This window comes from Perissodus microlepis, chromosome 1 (genome assembly GCF_051167445.1).
Source record: "Perissodus microlepis isolate ML-2025 ecotype Zambia chromosome 1, ASM5116744v1, whole genome shotgun sequence".
NCBI lineage: Eukaryota > Metazoa > Chordata > Actinopteri > Cichliformes > Cichlidae > Perissodus > Perissodus microlepis.
In genome coordinates, this window is record NC_140461.1 from 10,510,356 (window position 1) to 10,530,966 (window position 20,611).

General features: G+C 37.2%; 1 protein-coding gene across 6 annotated transcripts; it reads right to left on the reverse strand.

The window, feature by feature from the left end:
* Positions 1–511: 511 nt before the first annotated feature.
* On the reverse strand, positions 512–18,615 carry LOC146393312 (protein mono-ADP-ribosyltransferase PARP6). Of its 6 annotated transcripts, none has more exons than XM_084929596.1 (23): positions 18,311–18,615; positions 16,865–16,937; positions 16,267–16,344; positions 14,549–14,658; positions 14,245–14,305; positions 13,991–14,081; positions 13,742–13,808; positions 13,384–13,533; positions 12,136–12,286; positions 11,539–11,670; positions 11,053–11,148; positions 10,681–10,773; positions 10,316–10,441; positions 9,985–10,047; positions 9,562–9,629; positions 9,276–9,324; positions 9,026–9,138; positions 7,409–7,481; positions 5,659–5,728; positions 4,745–4,824; positions 4,391–4,454; positions 3,839–3,923; positions 512–2,820 (listed from the first exon to the last, which is right to left on the reverse strand). In XM_084929596.1, the coding sequence occupies exons 2-23, from the start codon at positions 16,865–16,867 to the stop codon at positions 2,718–2,720; spliced, it is 1,926 nt and encodes a 641-aa protein (XP_084785722.1). In that variant the 5' UTR covers positions 16,868–16,937; positions 18,311–18,615; the 3' UTR covers positions 512–2,717. The 6 variants fall into 6 exon arrangements, with proteins under 6 accessions (XP_084785722.1, XP_084785756.1, XP_084785738.1 ...); XM_084929630.1 differs by having other exon boundaries at positions 9,985–10,050; positions 11,539–11,592; positions 14,549–14,643; positions 18,311–18,614; XM_084929612.1 differs by having other exon boundaries at positions 14,549–14,643; positions 18,311–18,614.
* Positions 18,616–20,611: the final 1,996 nt, after the last annotated feature.

Below are 20,611 nucleotides of genomic sequence, written 5' to 3' on the forward strand. Positions count from 1 at the left end.
AGCGCTGTGTGATGTAGTTTGCAACTGTATGCTAATTCATCACCTATATTTTTATTTATTTGCAGTTGTCGAGTTTGGTCTTCCTGTGACTGCATAAAAACGCTAATAAATGTCATACAAACATCTCTTTTGTGTTTCTTTAGGTACAGTTTAGTATATGTTGATTCGATGGCTTCAAGCTTCTCTTTTTTTGCAGCATTCTTGCTTTTTACACGATAATCATCAAAGACTGACACATTAATGACTCAGTTTTCTCAAATGCGAAACCTAATTTCTCTATGACATGCCAGTTTTTTTTATATTTAGCATACTGCCTTACCTTTATATACACGTGAGCGCGAATACACAGGAAAACATGTTGATCACCAACACAGGATTCAAACAGAACGGAGGACTCGAGCAGTCTAAACGGTGGTGGAGTAATAGTGCCCCCTTCTGCTTAAAATGCCGCACAAAAGCTCAGCAACAATAGACATTTCAACACATATAATAAACAAAACGACGCCGAGAATAAGACTGTGCAAAACCAGGCTTTATTCTTATTTTTTTGTCTGCATCGCCCCCTTTCATCTCGATCATAATCACCATCACTGTCATAACATCATTGTCAAAAACATTACTCACCAGTTACAGTCAGCGAGAGAAACGACTCTCAAAGACACTCAGTGTCTTGGCAAAAACAGGCATCAGCTGTTAGAAGAGTCCCAAGTCCCACAGTGGGTCAGCTGTATGTGTCCATCTTTTTCTGGGCAATACATTTCAACAAGCTCTCCAGTGTCCTTATGTACAATCTGTTTTGTTTTTGTGCCCCACAAGTCCATTCAGTGGTCAGTTTCAGAAGACAAAATCCATCTTAGTACAAACACAGTTAAGATGTTGGATATTTTAGTCTTGCTGATTCCATTAACATTTATTTTATCATGTCTTTTTCACCACTTCCCGTCTACTGCAGGCCCAAGGACAGTCAAATTGTCCAGTTTAGGCGAACGCTGAATAAGTGCAATGTCTATTATAATGTCAAGAAAATACAAAGCCACACATACATACATACAGTACATGACTAACTGATAAACTTGTTTAGCTATACAACATTGCCATTCTCCAACGTGAAAACAAAGAGTTGCACATTCATGCACCTCTATATAATATCCAGTCTCAATTGCGTTAGGGGTGAGAAGGATGTGAGCTCACCTGGACTAGATAATGTTTGTAGTTAGAAAACTGTCCATGATTTTCTGTACAGGTGATTTTGTTTGTGGATCCACTGGTCAGTGTAGTTCATACACAAAAATATTCATTTTAAATTGAGATATTCATTGATGTTTAAGTAGTAAAGACTACTTAAAAAGGGGTATATGACAGACTGTGGTAGTTTTTAAACAGAAAACAAACTTCAAGTAGTTGATGTAACATGTTATATGACATCTGATCAACATTTTTTTTCCATCAAGTGAGACAAGAGTAATGTGTATAATTTCACCTATATATTTTGCTGCATATTGCTGTTTTTGAAGGTCAAACCTGACAACCAAAGTCACCCCGCTGGGTTTTTAAATGCTTGAAATAACTGTTTGTGTTGAAGAACTACAAATCCCATTATTCTTCAAAACAGGAACAAAGACAAAACCTTGATGGAGCGGTAAGTCATCACAACAAAACACTGTCCACTTTATCATAATTGTGGAATGAAAGGAAGAGAAACAGATCTTTACCAAAACAATAAACTGAATTCATTTAAAATGAGCAAAAACAGTGCCAATGTCTTAATTTCATAAAAATATCAACAGCAAATTTTTCAATATATGGATCCTTAAGGAAATTTTATTACATTTGTCCTTTTTGTCACAAATTTGTCCAGAGAGAACAAAGCTTCTTTTTTTTAGAGCTCTGACATTTGGGGGTTCTAAAGATTTAAAGTGCATCCTTAATCAAAACTGTCTTAATCGTTCTGTGAAAAATTCTAATCATGGTAAACCCCCACATCAAAAGCAAAGTGCTTAATGTGTATGTGATCTGAGTCTAAACCACACCAACACCTCGTGTTTTGGATTCTGGGAAATTCATTGAGTATGCAGGGATGAAACGACAGTGCAATACTTGCTGCTCAGGGGCTAAACATATCACACACATTAATTCATACCATTACTGAAAGAACACTGTATAATAAGAAAAGGGATAAAGACTTTGCAAACACAAAAATAAAAAAATAAAAATTTCCATGTGCATGTAAATCCATCACTTACTCGTTTGCCACAAAGGGAACAATTATCATTTGGAATGGTTATTTGTTTTACTATATATTCACAGAGAGAAATAAATAAATAAATGGAGATGAAGAGTTCAAAGGATCAGTAAAAATGCAGCAAAAAAGAAACCAAGGTCAGAAGAGTGTGTGTTGATAATATATCCGATGACTACTGCCATTTTTCTTCACTTGTTTTAATGATATGAACTGAGAAAAGAAGACATTACCCCAATTAAGCCTAACTGTAGATTAAATGACCATGTAAGGTGTAACAATTTGGAAAAAGGAGAAAAAAAGAAAACAAGGAGACCAGAACAAAGCAACTTCTGAAATAATGTGCTTAAGAGCTCCCTCATCCTTCATTATCAGGCCTGAGGACAGCCCAGCTGAAAACATTCGCTAAAACTGTCTGCCTGCCTGTGTGCCTTCCACAGAGAAACGTATGGATCCAAACACTGCTGGTGAACCTCCATTAGCTCGAGTAGATCTGGGTCCCAATCACACGCATGATCTCCTTCTGCACCTTAGGCTCTTGGGTGTTGATGTTAGCATCTCCTACTTGGCCATCCTCATATCTGCGCATAAAGAGAATACTTTATATTTCTGCTTAACACCTGGTCTTGATAACGTCCCTGCCCTTTCTACTGCACTTTATTTTGGATATAACTGCCCAACTTAATGGTGCTTAAGCGCAGCTTTAATAAGGAAGATCTGTATTCATTCTTCTGCCTGCATTCCTGGGCTGCTCGTCTATTTACATCACTTCCGCATTCCCACGCTGTCAAATTAAATTCTGTTGTCATTAATCAGGCCTAATATTTTTCTTTCCCTCCTTCTGCAAGCCGCTTTTACATGCAATTCAAATCTTAGAGCGTTTCTGTCGTTCTGCCTTTCAGACTTAGATTCATGCACCCCACTTCCTCTTCATCTTCACCTGGCCAGAGCTGCTTATCCAAGTCTCCACCTGCTTCATCTCTACCATCACTAGTGTCTAGACTCCAGGGTGTCCTGCCCTACCAGACTCTCATCCCCAAATAATTTAAAACTAAAACTCTGTATTTCATTGTTCAGTTTTTCCAAATATAGTTTACCTTATTTCATTTTAAGATTAAGATTTAATCGAGGTGTTAAGAAAATAGGCCTTTAAAAGGAACAACTGAGGTTTGGCTTGATGCTCCTGTCTGGGGAGCAAGGAAAAATGATTTTAGGAGTTGTGTTCTGACATCTTTCTGCTTTTATTCTAACCACACTCTCCATTCTGGAAATAAGAATAAGCACACACATAGCACAAGAGTTAATTTATGTTTAGTTGTCATTTGAGCTAGACTGTAAGAAATCTAAAAATTATTTTCTAACTCAGAAAACAGAGAACATATTGATAAAATCTGCTATTTGATCCGATCTTTAAATCACCTGCATCTTTATGCAGTGTAGCAGATTAAAAAACGAGAAAAAACAAAACAACATAAAAACACCAACTATGCATTCAAGAGTGACAATGACAAAATTAGATGGGTATGCCAACTCGATTTTGTAATAATTCCAAAATTCAGTTGAAATTATCAAGGCGCTGAAAGTTACTGAAATACTTACACAAAAAAGAAGCGAGTACAGACATGGTCAGAAACCGGACACACCCAGATGTTTCCATGCTTCTGCAGATCCTTTGACGTGATAACTGTTAAAATCAGAGAACTGTGTTTTATCAAAGGAACGTTATTAGAAATTGTAAACTGTAACAACAGTGCTTCTTGTTCTGCTTTGATTGTAGTGTTGCTGTTGTTTTGGAATTATCTGATACAGCATAAAATGTATTATAGCCTAAGTGCTAACTGGCCTTATTATTCTAAGTGATGCAATCTATCTTTATTTTTATTGTCTCCTTCAATAATAGTAGTGATCATATTGCCATGACTTCATAGCAAGAGCAATTGCATTATAATATCTTTTAGTCTGTAATAGGACTCTATTTGTATTTTACTTTATCAAAGTTTGTCAAGTTTGAAAAGGGTTGAGAAGAAAATATCAAAAATGTGTGTATTAGTTACATCATGTCACATTTAGTCTGTAGTTAATTTATTTCTAAAAAGCTATAATGATGTGACTCAGTTTAACCCATCTACCAATAATATTACATAATATTACCTTCACAAAGAGCAATACAGTTCAAGTTTCGACTCTGAAGAAACCTTGACTGGATAGGACGGCTCTGTTGAAAAGCAAATATCACTCAATTAGTTGTTACAGAAAAGGCGACGATGTAACTGAAGCATCCAAAAGACAAATAATTAATGTTTAGAAATACTGAAATTATATGGTTCGCCAGAGTCAGGTTCAAGGTGAAGATACAAGTGTTTAAAGCATGAAAAACGTCAAAAAATGCAAACTGCCTTTTGGAAACCAACTCTCATATAACCATCAATGTTATTTTAAAAAGAAATCGGAGAGCTCTTTTAAGAGATCAGTATAATAAAACTGTGACTCTTCACTCTCCCTCACCTGTGGTATAGTGTTCATGCGGTTGTAACGCTGCACTAGTTCATCTTTGGTGGGCATGCGATGCTGTCCTTTCCCCATTCCTGCAAGAAGCAGCACACAACAAATAAAACAGTCAGAACAACTTTACCTCAACTCAACCAATATGTGGGAAAAAAAGAAACAAAAAACTTTCTCTGGTGAACTTTTGATGTCCTTGTCAACAGGTCTGACTTTAATATAAAATTCACTGCCCTAAATGGTACCAAATACATGCTACATGGAAAACAAGTAAAAAAAACAAATATTCAGCGTGAGACATTTTCAGTATTGATAAACAGTTCAAACAGTACTTGTTTTAGACTGTGCCTATAATTAAAAAAATATTTGTACTTAGAAAATTAGCTGGGAAAATAAAACCAAGTAGATGTAATGTCAAAAACTGTAACATCTGTTAAGTGTTTTGCTTTGTTTTAAGAATTTCACATCCATTCTCCAAGTTAGCATATGTTAATAGCTGGCCCCCACTAGGAACACACTGTGCTGAAGTCCTTATTATTGCCAGCAAACTCTATAAGCCTTGAAACATCTTTGCAACCCTCAACTGACAAAGGCAAAGCCAGATAAAAACCAAAAAATGTGAAAACACACAAATCCAATGACAAACCTATTTTTATACAGCCACTACATGAAGCATGGCATGGCAGGTGGCACAGAAGCTCAGAGGCCCGAGACCCAGCACCCAAAAATGGAAACACAGTACAGCACAACAGGATAACATGGCAGGCACCCACAAGTGAAAATGGAGTGTTCCACGATGTCAATTAGGCCATGTAGCAAACACAAAGGATACTCGGTGAACATGGTGGAAAAAGCGGGGGGGGGGGGGGGGGGGGGGGGGGGGCACAGGGGTCTGAATGGTGATGAACCGTTCCTACCTGAGTATCCAAAAGATATGCTGGAGATGGGGCTCAGATAGATGCCCTTTCCGTACGCTGCCCCATGCAGCTTGGGTTTGAAAAGAGCAGGAAGGAAGGGTCACTGAGCATGTGCACAGGACAGCCTTACACACACATATGTACACTTGGAAATGCTAACACATACAGTGAAATTCATCTCAGATCAACTGTACTTAAATTAGCCTGTGAATGTCAATGATTTTAATATGGATGTGACAGTTCCCCTCAACAACCAAGCATACTAAATACACCCACACATGCAAAGTGCAAATCCAAATTCTGCAAAGAAGAAAGCGTCAAAGAGAGAGATTGTTCCAGGAATCTGAAGCAATTCATATACAGTTACACTTGCTAACTTCTTTCAACATTATGCATTAGAGATCAAGTGATACTCTTGATTTTTGTGCTTTGAATTTTCGCATAAATGTCCAGGTATTCAAATAATACTTGTATGAAACTTGAAATGTAGACATAAATGGAAAGATGGCAAAGTACAAAGATAACTGATTATAAGGTGAGCCTTCTCTCTGCAATGTCTGCAGGGAGGAAAACAGAAGGGCCACATGTGTAACGACTAAGAGTCAAATTAAGAGGAAGAACAAAGAGCCACTTGACTGGGAATGCATGAGGGAGACAGCAGTCAGGACATTGCACATCTGGAAGAAATGAAAAGGAACAAGAGACAAGAGATTTTGTGTGATGGCTGGAGCTAAAGGCAGATTCAGTCATCCTCCTCCTCCTCCTGCTGTGAAACACAATGACAGAGGAAGAGTGTCAATGCTCAAGGTGAAATAGAGAGAAGGGGGAGGCAGACGAGCACCAAAGCAAGATCAAAGATGAAGACTTCAAAAAGTTGGAGAATAAAGAAGGCATAAATGAAACACATCAGCACGATAGAGCAATCATGGCTGAAAGATCCTTGAGATTTCAGATTTAATTGTGTTTAATCTATTTTCAGGACAAGCCTGAGTCTCTCCCGAGCAGCAGTCTTTATCAGCTGTATTGTGCAAATAAGACAGGCTGTTCTCTCTGAAGATCAAATCTTTTCCCTTGTTTTTTAAAGAATTATCTATGAAAGACCAGATTGATTACAACTACAACAAAATAAAAGTGAGAACAAATGTGGAAATTAATAAGAATTTAAAAAATAAAAATCACAAATATAATTGGGATAGGTGGTATGCCCTTCTTTCCTGGAAAACTCTATAGTTCTTATATGGTCATTTGTTCCACTTTGGTATTAACAAGTTTTCTATAAACATTTGAATGATTTATATAAAATATTTTTGAGTATATAAAGAGTAGTGACAGTTACTAACCTTTCAAAAGAGATCCCTATTCACTCTGTTGAAGGCTGTACTCACTGCCACAGAACTTGTCCTCTGCGTCCTTTAAATACAGATCTAACCTACTCAGTGCTCTAGATGGTTGACCCCAACAGGGCACACAGGCTCTCAGCTGACACCACAGCCCATTTCCTTTGTCCCACAACAGGAAGGGACATGCTGTCTGCTGTTGCCAGCAGAGAAGGCAGAAAGAGGCTGACGCTGGCAAGGAAAATCTCCTAGTGTGCCCTGCTTGCTAAAATGCCAATTGCAAAGCTGATGAAAAGGAAGCTGGCATCCATTAACTGTGAAAATGAATCAGCCGGACAGCGAGCCTGCTTTGTGCAAGGGCAGGTTTGCTGTCCGATAGGAGATGCATCCAGCTAACTGCCAGGGTTACATACCTGCAGTTTGGTATAAGAGGCATTGACTAGTCCATTTCTCAGAACAGAGTGCCAGTTCTCTATATGGGAACCACTAGAGCAAGTGTAGAGAGGGAGAGATAAGAAGATAAAACAAATACCATGTGAATATAACAGTGTAATAGCGTGGAATTGCTTTTTCGTATTGGCTCGATCTTTGCTGTTCAATGCTGGAAAAAAATTAACAAAAACAAACATTTTGTTCTCTTTTCGTAAAGATCTTTGTAAAATATGTTATCTCAAAATATTTAATCTTATAGTTTTTCTATTTTAAAATTCATCATTTTTCATGAACTGGGTAATTGAAGCTTATTACTGGCAAGAGAGAGCAGCAACAGGGATGAGCAACTGGATGCTGAATATACTTGCATTTATCAGCATGTAAATTACTGCATAAGAGGATTTTTTTTATTTTTATTTAATTTTATAAAGAAAGGATTAAACAAGCTATAAATCTTTTGGTTTTTAATAATTTAACATTCTACAAAATCTACAACTTAATTCATTAAAAGAGAAGATAACATCACAATCTTCCAGATTTATATTGGTTAATTAAGCCTTAAAACACGGGCAAGTATTTTTTTTTATATTTTTAACTAATCAGCCTTTGAGCATAATTAAAGGAACAGTTCACCCCCAAATCAAATTTCTGTGTTTTTGAGCTGACTAGTGGTGCTGTTTATCCATCTGGATTGTTTTGGTGTTAGTTGATAAGTTTTGCAAATATCAGCTGTACGGATTTCACTTGAATATGATGAAGCTAGATTCTGCTGCTCAAAACACCAAAATACACGAATCTCAGCAACAACATCTATTTTCAGTAATCATGACCCAGTATAAGGTTACTTTTCTACTGATTTTTTTCAAATATATTATTTGGTGATTTGAGAACCATTAGGCAAGTGCCATTTAATTCCTTTATATGTGAGATGGTCTCTCTTTTTTTTCAAAAGTCATGTTTCTATTTATATCAATATAAAAAAAATTTGCAGTCAGGCTAAATTAAGTATTTGGCATTTATTGTTATCTGATTATTACATTTCTAGTAGGAACCATCATGCAGAGAGACTGTAAGCCCTGTTGGTGAATCAGTTGTACCCTGCACGTGCCCAGATGGGTTGTGAGTATCTAAAATATTCAGCACAGCCCCATCTGCTACAGTACAAATCTGTATCTCACAGATATTGCTGGCTCCATGTGCTGGCTAAGAAAGGTGGTTTCTCAGTCCAGGAGAATGACCATTGCTCTGTGCTGTTATTTGTTATGGTTCCATAAAAATCTGCTAAAGTGGCCCCTTTCAGCAAATGCATAATGACCAGGTGTTACACTGAGACATGTTCATGTTTGCAAAGTATAGCGCTCCAAAGCTAAAGTATGCATTCATTTTAGCAGCTATGCTTGATTTGACATCAATTATTAAAAGAATTTGATTCCTCAGAAAATATTTCCCACCAGCCACACGCTTATAAATATAATAACCACTAAGTGTTTTCTGATACTTCAGCACAGCCTAAATGGTTTTACTTCTTAAGCATTAAAGGCTTTAAAATTTTAAATTTATTTACTGACAACATGTTAAATAATGGAAATGTAACTCACTGGAAGGCAAAAGTGCTGCCGTATAACTTCTTGGCAGTGCGAAAACGAGCTTCCTTGGCTGGGGGGCTGCTGAGCAGGAGGAACTGGTGGGAGGTGTGCATGAATTTCAGTTGCTGTTACGGTGAGATCATTGAGACGAGAGAATGTCAGAGACAAGTGGACAGGGAACGAGTACGTATCAAATTACACAATATAGCATTCAAAAATGTTTATAGAAGGGACATAAGGCAATATTGTTCTGGTTTCCTACCCTACTGAGAGGCAGCTTGACGATATGAGATCTGTTACTGGAAATAATCCTGTAGAAACATAGAGAAGAGATTCAAATATGTATATAAACTATATTGTATCATAATAGCATCGTGTTAATACTACTCACAGCAGACATCTTGACTTGTCAAAGTAAAAACAACACACCACTGAAGATGCTTCCTTTTTTTTCAAGTGTCCAAGTATCCATGGCAATATGACAGTGAGGTGAAGTAGATAATACCAGAAGGCGAAAACACACAGCACAACGGATTGTCTTTACTCACCACTGTAGCAGGGGATGGGCCAAAGGGTCTAGTTTGTCCATCTGTTTCTTAATCTCCAGATATGAACCCTGGAAAAAATGCAAAAACAAATGAGTAAGCTTTTACTTGTGATATGAATATTATATAAGGATATCATCTTATAGATGCAGTCCAACCAAGTGGGTAAACAAATGTAGCATGGATAAGACCATGCTACCACTTTGATTAACAAAACTGCATCCATGAAGATTAAACAGCACAGTTCCTTAAATTTAAAAAAAAATATGAACGGACATTGTCAGTAATCTCGATACACATAAAAGCCTACTTCCAAAGACATTGGGATGCTATTTTTATCTGCATTTTACATGCCTTTCAACCCATTTAAAAAAAAAACTACTCTACTATTATGGCCTTTCTTTCCCTCCCACCTCCTTCTTGTACCTGGGTCATTTCCCGAATGGACATTACACTATCCAGTGCTTTTTGTAGTCTTTCATAATTCTTCTTCTGTGTTCACCGGTTGAGCCAAACATCCATTGTATGCAGTAAGAGAGAGAACAACATACAGAAATCTAAAATCACTGGAGACATACAGGTCTTAGGTTTAATCATTAGTTTGAAATATATGATATAGAAAAATGAATTGTAACAATAATTTTAGTTTGTTCTGATGGCAGAAGTGTTTTTTTTAAAGTATGCAGTATGTCTTTTTCAAATTAAATGTCATGATGGAATTAAATATGATCTTTAGAAATGCAGTGAGGATGCTGACCTTTGGATTAAAGGCAAGAGTCTTGGGGTCATTGGGATCAACAACTGAAGGGTAAGGCTCAAATATGATGCTCTTACGAGGAGACTCCAGGGCAGCTCGACACATAGCTACAAGAAGGTCCACGACCTGGGAAGAGAGGGATTATATATTTATATTTTGTGCTTTCAGTTTATGCTGATGACTGAAATTGTGTTTTTTCCAATAACACATATTAGCTACAGGTAATCAGAATTGGATCAAAATGTTGACATTGGTATTTTTGTTCTTATCTATATTTCAGCATTTTTATCTAATATCTAAAGGAATGGACTATAAAATCCAAATAATGTGCATTATTTGATATACTGTCGAAGTGTTGTGGTCACCTCTGCTCCAGTGGCCACTTCCTCTGCGGCTCCAGACATTACACCCAGAGTGTAGAAAGAGAACACACACAGCTCCCTTGTGCACACAGCAGGCTGCATGAACAAACAAAGTTTAAACTACACCTATTTCGAAATCTACTACCCATACACAAAAAGGTACATTAACTCACACAATCTTCCCATTTGCTTACTCTAGTATTAAGTAAGCAAGAAAATCTTCAACCAGAAATATGCATATGTATATTACTGACAGAAAAAAAAAATCTTAGATCATGTTTCAAGTTACTGATATGTTTTCCACTTATATGAGGGTTGATATTTCTGCATCTCTTACTTATACATCTATGTGTTTCTCTTATTTGCCTCTGGTACCTTCAGCATGGATCCATTCTGAAAGACATGCTGTTCGTCACAAACCACGCAGTACTCATTAAGTGTGGGGATCCTCTGTTCTGAGTACTTCATTATCTGTTTGGGGGGAAAAGCAGTTTAATTCTGAATTAATTGTCACCTTCAGCACTGCCATTCAAAGGAATGCTATTTTGGCAAAGTTGTTACAATGCCATGGTTTTGGGTCCTAGAATAACATTACATTTTAGAGCTCAACAATCATTTGCACAATACTAGGAGCTAATAGAATCTACAGACTGTATGGCGTAGGTTCACACCTAACAATGATGAAATCCCCAGGAGCCATTTATAAATTACTCACCAGGTATTATTTTTTATTGTTAAGTCATTCAAACAACATGTGGTATTTTAATGCTCAGGTAATTAGTTTACTTTCTTCTTAGCTATGACTGAGACAAAATGTAGAAGTGGCTTTGTAAGTGGACTGACATCTTTTTGAGCTCTAACCTGCACTAAGAAGCCATACTCCAAGGTAGGAATGTTCTTGCAGTGGCCGCCCGCCTGGGATGAGAAAAACAATTCAATCAGCTGCCTCGTGGTAATCTGCGCTGGGGCCCTGGCCGCCGGGACAGCCACAGTCTGATGAGTCAAGTGAAGACAAAGCATTATGGGAAAGGGCGCACCAGCCATGTTACGGTAAGAGTAGGGAAAGACTCAGGTGGGTACAGTGCAGGTGGCGGGTGACTGAGAAGGGGGTCAGAGTGAATCACAGCGGATTAAGACATAAAAAGAAAAAAACAAAAAACAAAAAACTTAAGTTTCTTAATAACAGCATTTCACCACATACAATTTCCAGAATTACAGTACTTAAAATATTAACTTCAAACATTACAGGTTTCTACAACAGAACTTTTCTGAGTGGAAAGAAAGTAAAGTTAAGAGCCTCAGAGTTGTGGTGTAAACACTGCAACCAAAACTTGACATGTGACAGTTAAAATATATATTTACTGAGAAAGAGGGAAAGGAGTAAAATTTACACAAGTCAGCATTTTAACTGAAAGGTATTTCACATTTGGGTGTTGATTTATCGAGACTTGCTCTGACCTGGCTATTTGGTGGATAGCTGAATAGCTCTCCTTTAGGGTTCTTCATGGTACAGGAGATCGAGCGGTTCATTAAGCGCGTCACCCTCAGCTCAGGGACACTCAGCTTCCCTTTTAAAACTGTGTCTTGAATCAGAGGAAAACTTGGAGACCTGACAGAGACCAAAATACAAAGAAAGCTGTCATTCAAAGGGGATATGATTCAGAGCACAAAGGATTTAGATTTTAAGGTTAAAGAACACATTTTGATATAAAATCTTAATTTTGAGTAATCTCATTTTAAAAATCATATTATCTATAATAATATATGATCTAGACTGTAATATACTTGTCGACTATAGGCTTGGACAATTTTATAGTGACATCTTCTAAAGAAGTACACACTCTGCTCTAGTGATTCATATGTACTAACAGGTAATACTAGCTCTGACAACTGAAATCAGGCAGCAGCTCAAGCCACTAACTGTTACCTGCTAGAGCCAGTGTTGACTTCTACCATTGCTCTCAGTATATAATCAGTGAACCACCTTGACGTGAGACTTGTCAAGTTTTGAGGATGTCAAGACAGGCTAGTAGTTAGAGGAGCTGACCTCCACTGAGTGGGCTGGGATTTAATCCCTATGCACCAATAACTGTCAAAGAATGTCTGAGGAAGTCAGAAGCCAAAAATTGTAGTTACCCAAAGGGGAATTTGGTTGTGCTTGTCAAAGCTTGAATTTCAGTCAGTCTTCACAATGCTGAGTCAGAGCTACCATTCCTGTTTGTCTTTTTTGCTATAGTTCACCTAATACTTTGTAGTATTTATATGGTGTATTTATCCTGTTTATGAACGTAGGTAGAGAATGAATCATTAAACTTTAGGTGCGCACAGTACTGTGTATCATGAAAGCTTAAGTTCCATATGATTTATGATTTGTGCTTTCAGCTTTGTTTTTATTTTGGCAGATATGCTTATTTCCTACTGCCTAAGACTGATAACTAACTTTGATAATTAACTGGAGAAACATAGCATATTAGCACATGCCACTACAGTCTGAATCAGCTTTGAGATGTTCTCAAAAAAGTCAATGTCTTCCATCAATATGCCTATATTATGTCAGTAAATAACAAAAATACAAACAGACTACACAGAAAGCAAACATGCATTTGTGTTGAATGAAAAAAAAGACAGAAATCAGAAATTAAATCTTACTCGGGATTCCAGAGTCATTTACCAATGGTGAAGCTAAAGTGTGAGAGAGATACCTACTTTGGGATGGGGGAGAAGATGCTGAGCCCGGCACGGAACTTCTTGATGGTCCCTCCGGCTTTGAACCAGCTGTGCCTCTTCTCCTGCTGGGCCTTGAGAAACTCATTACTGAGGTGCTTCCACTGCTGTGAGGTGAATGTGCTCAGGATCCTGTGATAACATGACAGTCAGGAAGGAAGACGCTAATTTTCTCTTTCAATCGGCGCCAAATATACCTTCTCATAAACTAAATATTATTATTACGTTAAACTAAGCTACTGAAACTAACTGAAATGGAAATGTTTCTGCAGCTCTTGCTCACAATGGTACAGGTATAGATGTTTTTTAGGTCCCAAATTTAAGAGATTACATCACTTACTTTTTAAGTTGCAGGCCCAAGCTGAAACCTTCTTTATTTGACGGCTGGAACACTTCTACTGACGGCTCTAAATAAAGATGACTAATATTATTACACATAGTGTACAGATAGACACAAACTGTGTTTGTTTTTTCCCCCCATTCTCCCTCTTGTACAGCGCACAATGTACTCATCTCTCACACTCATTGAGTAGCAGAAATACAAAGTCCCTTCCAGGAAACCAACATCCACAGTGACATCTTTACTCACCGGGTCCATCGAGATACTGAGAAAGAGAAAAGCGAAGTCTCAGAATAATTGGTTCTGTTCTGATAACTTTCCATGCCGTTGCAACTTCCTCCTGAGTCGGACATAGACACACAAATATGCAGAGTTAGCATCCTAATTAAAGACATTTCTTGTAATATAAATAGATTATGATTTTATGATGCATTTTACTTTGCAAACTGTCAATATTAGAATAGTAATAGGCAAAATCGGAGGTGTTTCCAATGAAGACTCACATCTAAGAAACTGATGTTAATATGAAGATCGATGTCTACATCATCAATGGTTCCATACTCCCTGTTCATAAACACAACAACATGTAGAGTTAATTTATCATGAGTAATCAAAGTTAAACTCAAACCAATTCACGTGGTTATACCCTGAGGGTGGTTGTTTTTTTCTCTTTTGGCCCAGCTAGTTATAACAGAGTGCAAGCATGTTTAATCTTATCTCTACTTAGTTATTTCTTTCAAAACTAGTCAAAATTTAAACAGCTTGATTGCATATGTGTGTGTGTGTGTCTTACTATCTATGCTGTACCTGACAGAGATAGCACTGTCAGTGTAGATGTCTTTTACAGCCTCAATGTCTGCATCCAGTTGAGGGTGTCGATACAGGTCAGCAGCACAACTCCCCTGCAATAAGCAGCACTGGTCACAGTTATAGCAGGGAATGAATTCTCAGTGGTTCCTAATCTTAGTTTCTTTTTTAATCAAACATAACCCCACACACCCCACAGTCCCGTCAGATAAAATCCAAGCACTTGTTACTGTTGTGTTTCAAAACAGTTTAAGTTTTCAAATTAGAGATTGCTTATCAAAATGAATGATCTAACATTTGATATTGCTACAGTTTGCACACAATTGTTCATTCACTGTTTGTGTTAGTTTGCATTTGTACCAGCTTAAGGTTTCAACTAGCTGCTCATTACTTTCATACACTTATTTTAACTAATCATCCACAGTATGATTTACTATGGCCTTGCAAAGCTCTGACTCAAAAATAAATTCTTTATAACAAAGCAATTTTTTTATATGAAACTATAGTTAATAACTTATCTGGGATATCTGAACAATATGACATGGAGTGGTATTTAATCTTTATATTACAAAAATTAAAAAGCCTAAATAAAATGTACTATGTCTGTCATATATGTTCCTGATATCTAGAGTTGATATCTCTTCCCTTCAGCTGAGTGTGTAGAACAGATCACACAGTTTTGTTCTTATCTTCACTACACTGCTTTCATGTTCTCTGACTGCACTGAAATGAGCGTTAAGTCCCAGACTGGATTTACATTTCAATCAAAAGACTTGCAAGATAACCACAAAAAGGATAACTAACAGATTAAGGTCTTATATGAGAGTGAAGCAATGAACTTTGTGAGATGAGATGACACATTAAATATTTGCATCAGAAATGAATTTGACTGAGGTACTTGGGATTACTTGGGCTATTTGGGGTTATGTAAGGTGTACATAGTAAATGAAAATACTATGATCCTAATTTGAATAAAAACACAACATTCCCAGATCGTCACATATGGTAATATAAACACTTACACAACTTCACAAAACACAGCATCACATTCTGTAATTAATTAAAAATACATTTGGATTTTTTCCAGCACAGCATTAGAATGCAAATGTCAGTCATTTGGCCCATCGGAGAGAAACATGTCAAAAATGATTTACCACAATGCCGTGACATTTGGTCTGAATATTTACAGTTCCCAAGAGAATCATCCCAAATGATTCTGCTGACCTCTAACTTATTGTCTGCAGTTACTATTGGGTCAAAAATTCCTCCTGACATAAACTTAGCATACTGAAAAGTAGAGCTCTCTGCTCATGCATGTTAAATTGTTAAAAGATTACCTTTGTATCAACTGGGCTATAATATTACACAAAAGCACTGTACCAAAGATATGAGGCTTACTTTTTCCTTCATAACACTCTCAGTTATTACTGCGGAGGATTTAATAATGACAGAAGGTTTAAAATAAACACCATACATGTTTTTGACTTACCAACATTATCCTAACGTGAGGTGAAATTAACAAGTAATATATATTTCAAAACCTGTAAATTAACTGTGGTTTTGTTTGTGTCAGTGTATTATAACATTGGGAAAAACGATTTTTTTTTAAAAAACACATACTTTTAAATAACTAGAAATAACCACAAATAAGCACAAGTAGTAAAAACACAATGCCAATCTCCTGACAACAGATTCAACAGAGATAGTGTTTGCTGTACCTGAATGCCATATAGGAATTGTTCTGATTCGTTCTCCCCATCTGACTCCTCGTCTGTCCAACACTGTCCTTTGATGTCCTGTGGGCCCACACATTGTGAAAAAGCTATTATAGTGCAGTGGGACGAAAAAGCAACCTCTTTCTATCATCCTTTCATCTCCCACTTCCCTATTTAGACTTCCTTCGTGTGCTTCAAAATACTGCTTAAATAGCATCGCAAAGAGAGAGATGAAGGGACACGATTTATTCCCGACAGGATATTCTCTCAGTTCAACCCTTTTTAAACGAATCCTCAAATGACAATGAAAAAGGATGACTTTACAAAAATAGGATTTTATAAATAAAATAAACTCTGTTTCTTATCGTTTCCAGCAAAGCCTGAAACCCAGAGGTCCAACAGAATAAACCAGAAGAATATGTTATATTTAATACTTAGATCTAGGTTATTTAATGTTTAAATGCCTATGGAAATTATTTATTTTGCCACGTCAATATAATTGAATTTAAAGCTTTTTATATCATTAACAAAGCCAAAAATTTTTTTTACACCATTTTAATGATAAGTAATGATTACGCCAATAGGTTCTCAGTTGTCTTACCATTGGGTCTGCTGTTATGGCTCTCTCAGACAGGTTTGGGCCTTTGATTAGTGCCAACCATGTCAGCCTGTTTCTAGGTGGAAGGAGTGAGAACACAAAAGTGCAGAGCTTTGATTGACAGTCTCACATTACTCCTCAGTATCACAACCTTGAAAAATACAAATATAAAATTAAAAACAAACAAAACAAAACAAAAAAATAATAAAACAAGAAACAAAGAGGCCACTGCAAGTGACGCCATGCTTTGTAAACGGTGCCCTCCTCCTCTTTTCTTTAAATCTTCTGCACTTCACCTTGCCATGTATCCTAGCAACAGCCATCTCTGCCTTCTTTCAGAGTGGCATTAATCACTGCAGAGAGAATGTGTGGGAGATATGTGCAGTACGTTCAGTTCCAAGGATGTTTCCATTTTTTTGTTTGTTTTTTTTCCAGGAATTTAACCTAAAAATATGAAAGCAGCAGAGGTTTTTATAGGCCTTACCTGTTGTAGACACAAGGCTAAAGCAGCACATTTACATATCTCACTGCACTGTTAGACTGCGATTTATTGTTATGAGAGTGAGGAACAAATGTGAAAAAATATATATTTTCTGAGCTAATTTCCCCCGAGTTAGCCTAAAAAGAGCACTAGAGTTTTAAGTAATTTTTAACGCAAGAAAACAATAGCTGCCTCAAAAGAAACAACAGTCAAAATGATTGCCAAAAATATCGAAATGATCCAGTCGCTCCCTTCTGTTAGATATGTAAATAATGCACTGCTGAAAATTACAATTTACATAGTCCAGCCCACATCAAACAATAAAATGAATGAAAAATTAACAAAATAGGAAATGATCTAGGAGGGGTGTAAAATACGGCAAGGTGACAACATAGCTTAGCAGTACGAGACTGAATGCCTTGAAAAAGACAAAGACAAAAAAGAACAGACATACACAAAGCCATTCATGGGATATATAGGTCAGTATAGTAAAAAGGATACCAATTTTTCATGTCTTCTTTGACTAGGCCTATTTCAGTACGTCTACATGAAAATTATGGGTATCTGTTTTTGTGAGTCTGTCATGATCATGCTCTTCTCATTGTTGTAAAACACCCTTTCTTACAACAATAGCACACAAGTAAATTCTCATTAAACATTGCTACTCTCAAAACCATGTCTTCTTCTTTAGCTTCTTCTCTTTTCTCTATATGCCTGCTGCCTTGCTGTTCTCAACCGTGCTAGCATCTACATCCTCCCAGCTCCCTAACCCGCCATTCCTGGAGCCTCTGTCGTCTCACATGCCAATAGTTACTGACACAGCGCCCACCCCCACACAAACACACATTTAGCCGTCCCCATTCCTCCTTTTGATAACTATTTAGCTTAAACACAGAGGCAGTCAGGCGTATTTTCCCCTCCCCCCATGCTCTGGAACCCCCCCACCTACCCCATCCATCCACACTTACCTCCACAGAGGATGGAGACTGGGATGCTGTCCTTGCCTCAGCTTTTCTCCCTCTTAAAGGGCACACCTGCCTCTCTCTCGGCGGCTGCTTTCCACTGAAATGATAGATGACAATAAGTCCTTTCAAATAAAACCAAACCAGAGCCACAATCCTAAATTCTAAAGTGTCTATTTCTCAATGCTTGTGGTGTGCGTCTGTGGGCAAGCCAGCTAGTGTGTGTGTGTAAGAGCCTATGTGTTTATCTATTACAGATCTCTGCTCTTACTGCTCTCTTATATTTTGCCTGACAACACTGAGGTGTCTGAGCATGCTCAGTGAGACTAGGCAAACCAGTCATGTGACCTGCAGCTGACTGCACTGCTGCTGAGAAATAAGGGGGAAAAATGGCTCTGCATGTGTATGCATCTGCCTGTGTGTTTGCATGTGGTTTGCGGTTGCATAAGTCAGTGTCCATTAGTGTGCTCTTTTACTTTGGAGGCAGTTTTTGGTTGATATTTTAATGCTTCACGTCTTGTTTAAATTTATTTAACATAAAAATAGTATAATTATACCACAAGCTACATTTGCACTGTATACTACATAGCATGCAGTTACATGCAATAAATATTTCATGCAACATAATATACTAACACTCCAATTATGTTTTAAAAAGTGACTTATATTATATTAACATTATAAGAAAATAATTGTTTCCGTCTCCAAAATAGACTCACTTGCATGTGTGAGACAATGGCCTTTCAGCTAATCAGTCTTTACCCTCTTTATCTCCAGGTATCTATTTAAGAACTGACCTGAAGAATGGGAAGATTAATGGACAGGTGTCCATCCACTTGCCTGTTGTGAGGCTGTAGTCTGGACAGACATGCTTGGGACAGCCCCTTACCCACCCAATTGCTAGGTATTGGATAAGATAAAGGCAGATGCACAGATGATCTGCTGAAAGAGTGTGATTGTTTACACCTGAGTTTGCTGAGTGTCTTGGAAAGCTGTTTTTTGATTGTTATTTATCCTCATTTTAGGTTTTTTATTAGTGTATTCTTATTTTTTCCTGATTATTGCACTATAGAGGCTGGTGAAAAACAATATTTTGTTTCAACCTGTGCATTTCTGTAAATACCATGTGAAATGACAATAAACTTGAATCTTGATCTGCTGTGGCGACCTCTAAAGGAACCAGCTGCCAGAAGAAGAAAATAAGACATTTATTTGTCCCACAATAATGCAAACTAAAGGGCACTGACTCCAATGAAACACTATAAATATGGGTTTTAACATCATTCACAGTGATTTCATCAGCTTACAGAGTTTAGACTTTTTGGTACTTTATTTGTGAAGCTAAGAAGTCAATCTAAATATTCTAAATTACACATGCAGACTTATTTAGACAAGAGGTTGCCAAATTAAGGGAATCGTTTTTGATTAAAGTCTACAAAAGAAAACTGCACACACGAACCCTTTGTCTGTTTGCACATTTTTCTAATATTTCAGTTTAGGGAGGAGGTTTCTGTTGGTTTTTGAAAAACAAGCTTTCTAACCCTTACTGAGCAACCATTTTCCAGACAGCAGCTATATTTTTCTTCATTAGCGTTTAGTATGCTATGATGACTAGTACAGAGGAGTCCTAATTCATCCGTCTGATCTTATTCTAAACAGCTATATCACAGTGCAATATAAAGTGGACGAAGGAAATGAACAGAAGTTTGTCAAGCTTGTCAACCTAGTTGCCTGCACAAAAGGTTACCAGGTTACCAACAGCTAACACTGGGCAATAGGCCACACTTTGAAAATTCTGTCTTTAGTCTAGGTCATTATCTTTACTCCATTTTCAGCATAATCAGATTGCTAAAACTGCGACCACACCATCACTATTCTATTTGGGGTTAGGAGAAAAAAGACACAATACCATGTTTTGGTGATGGATATATGTACGCATTCACTTCCATACATGTATATATAGATATGTGTTTGTAATAACATAATGTTTTTTTCATTTTGTAAATGAGCTCAATATTTTAAAGCAATTGATTTTTATCCGTGGTTCCAAGTACTTCACATTCTGTTTTATTTTGGTAGCACTGGTGGAGGCAGTTTTACTAGAGCAGTATTAGCAGCATTAAGGTGTTCTATCTGCTCATCTCTGAGACTTATCTGAGCATATTCTCATACTGTCTTACTGTACAACATGGCACAGGCTTTAGCAGCAATTAATGCTGACTGACAGCCAAGAGCTTGGGCAGTGAACAAAGAGACTGAACAGCAGGTCTGTTCCTCACCTGGAAAGGTGTGTCAACTGGCCTTGGA

Bases quoted from the DNA above. Each gene is read 5' to 3' on its own strand.
- LOC146393312 (XM_084929588.1), bottom strand. The intron at 12,287-13,383 runs GTAGGTATCTCT...GGTCTCTGTCAG, and splicing joins ATCTTCTCCCCCATCCCAAA to GTCTCCAAGTTTTCCTCTGA. The intron at 9,630-9,984 runs GTACAAGAAGGA...CATTTTTTCCAG, and splicing joins CCATTCGGGAAATGACCCAG to GGTTCATATCTGGAGATTAA.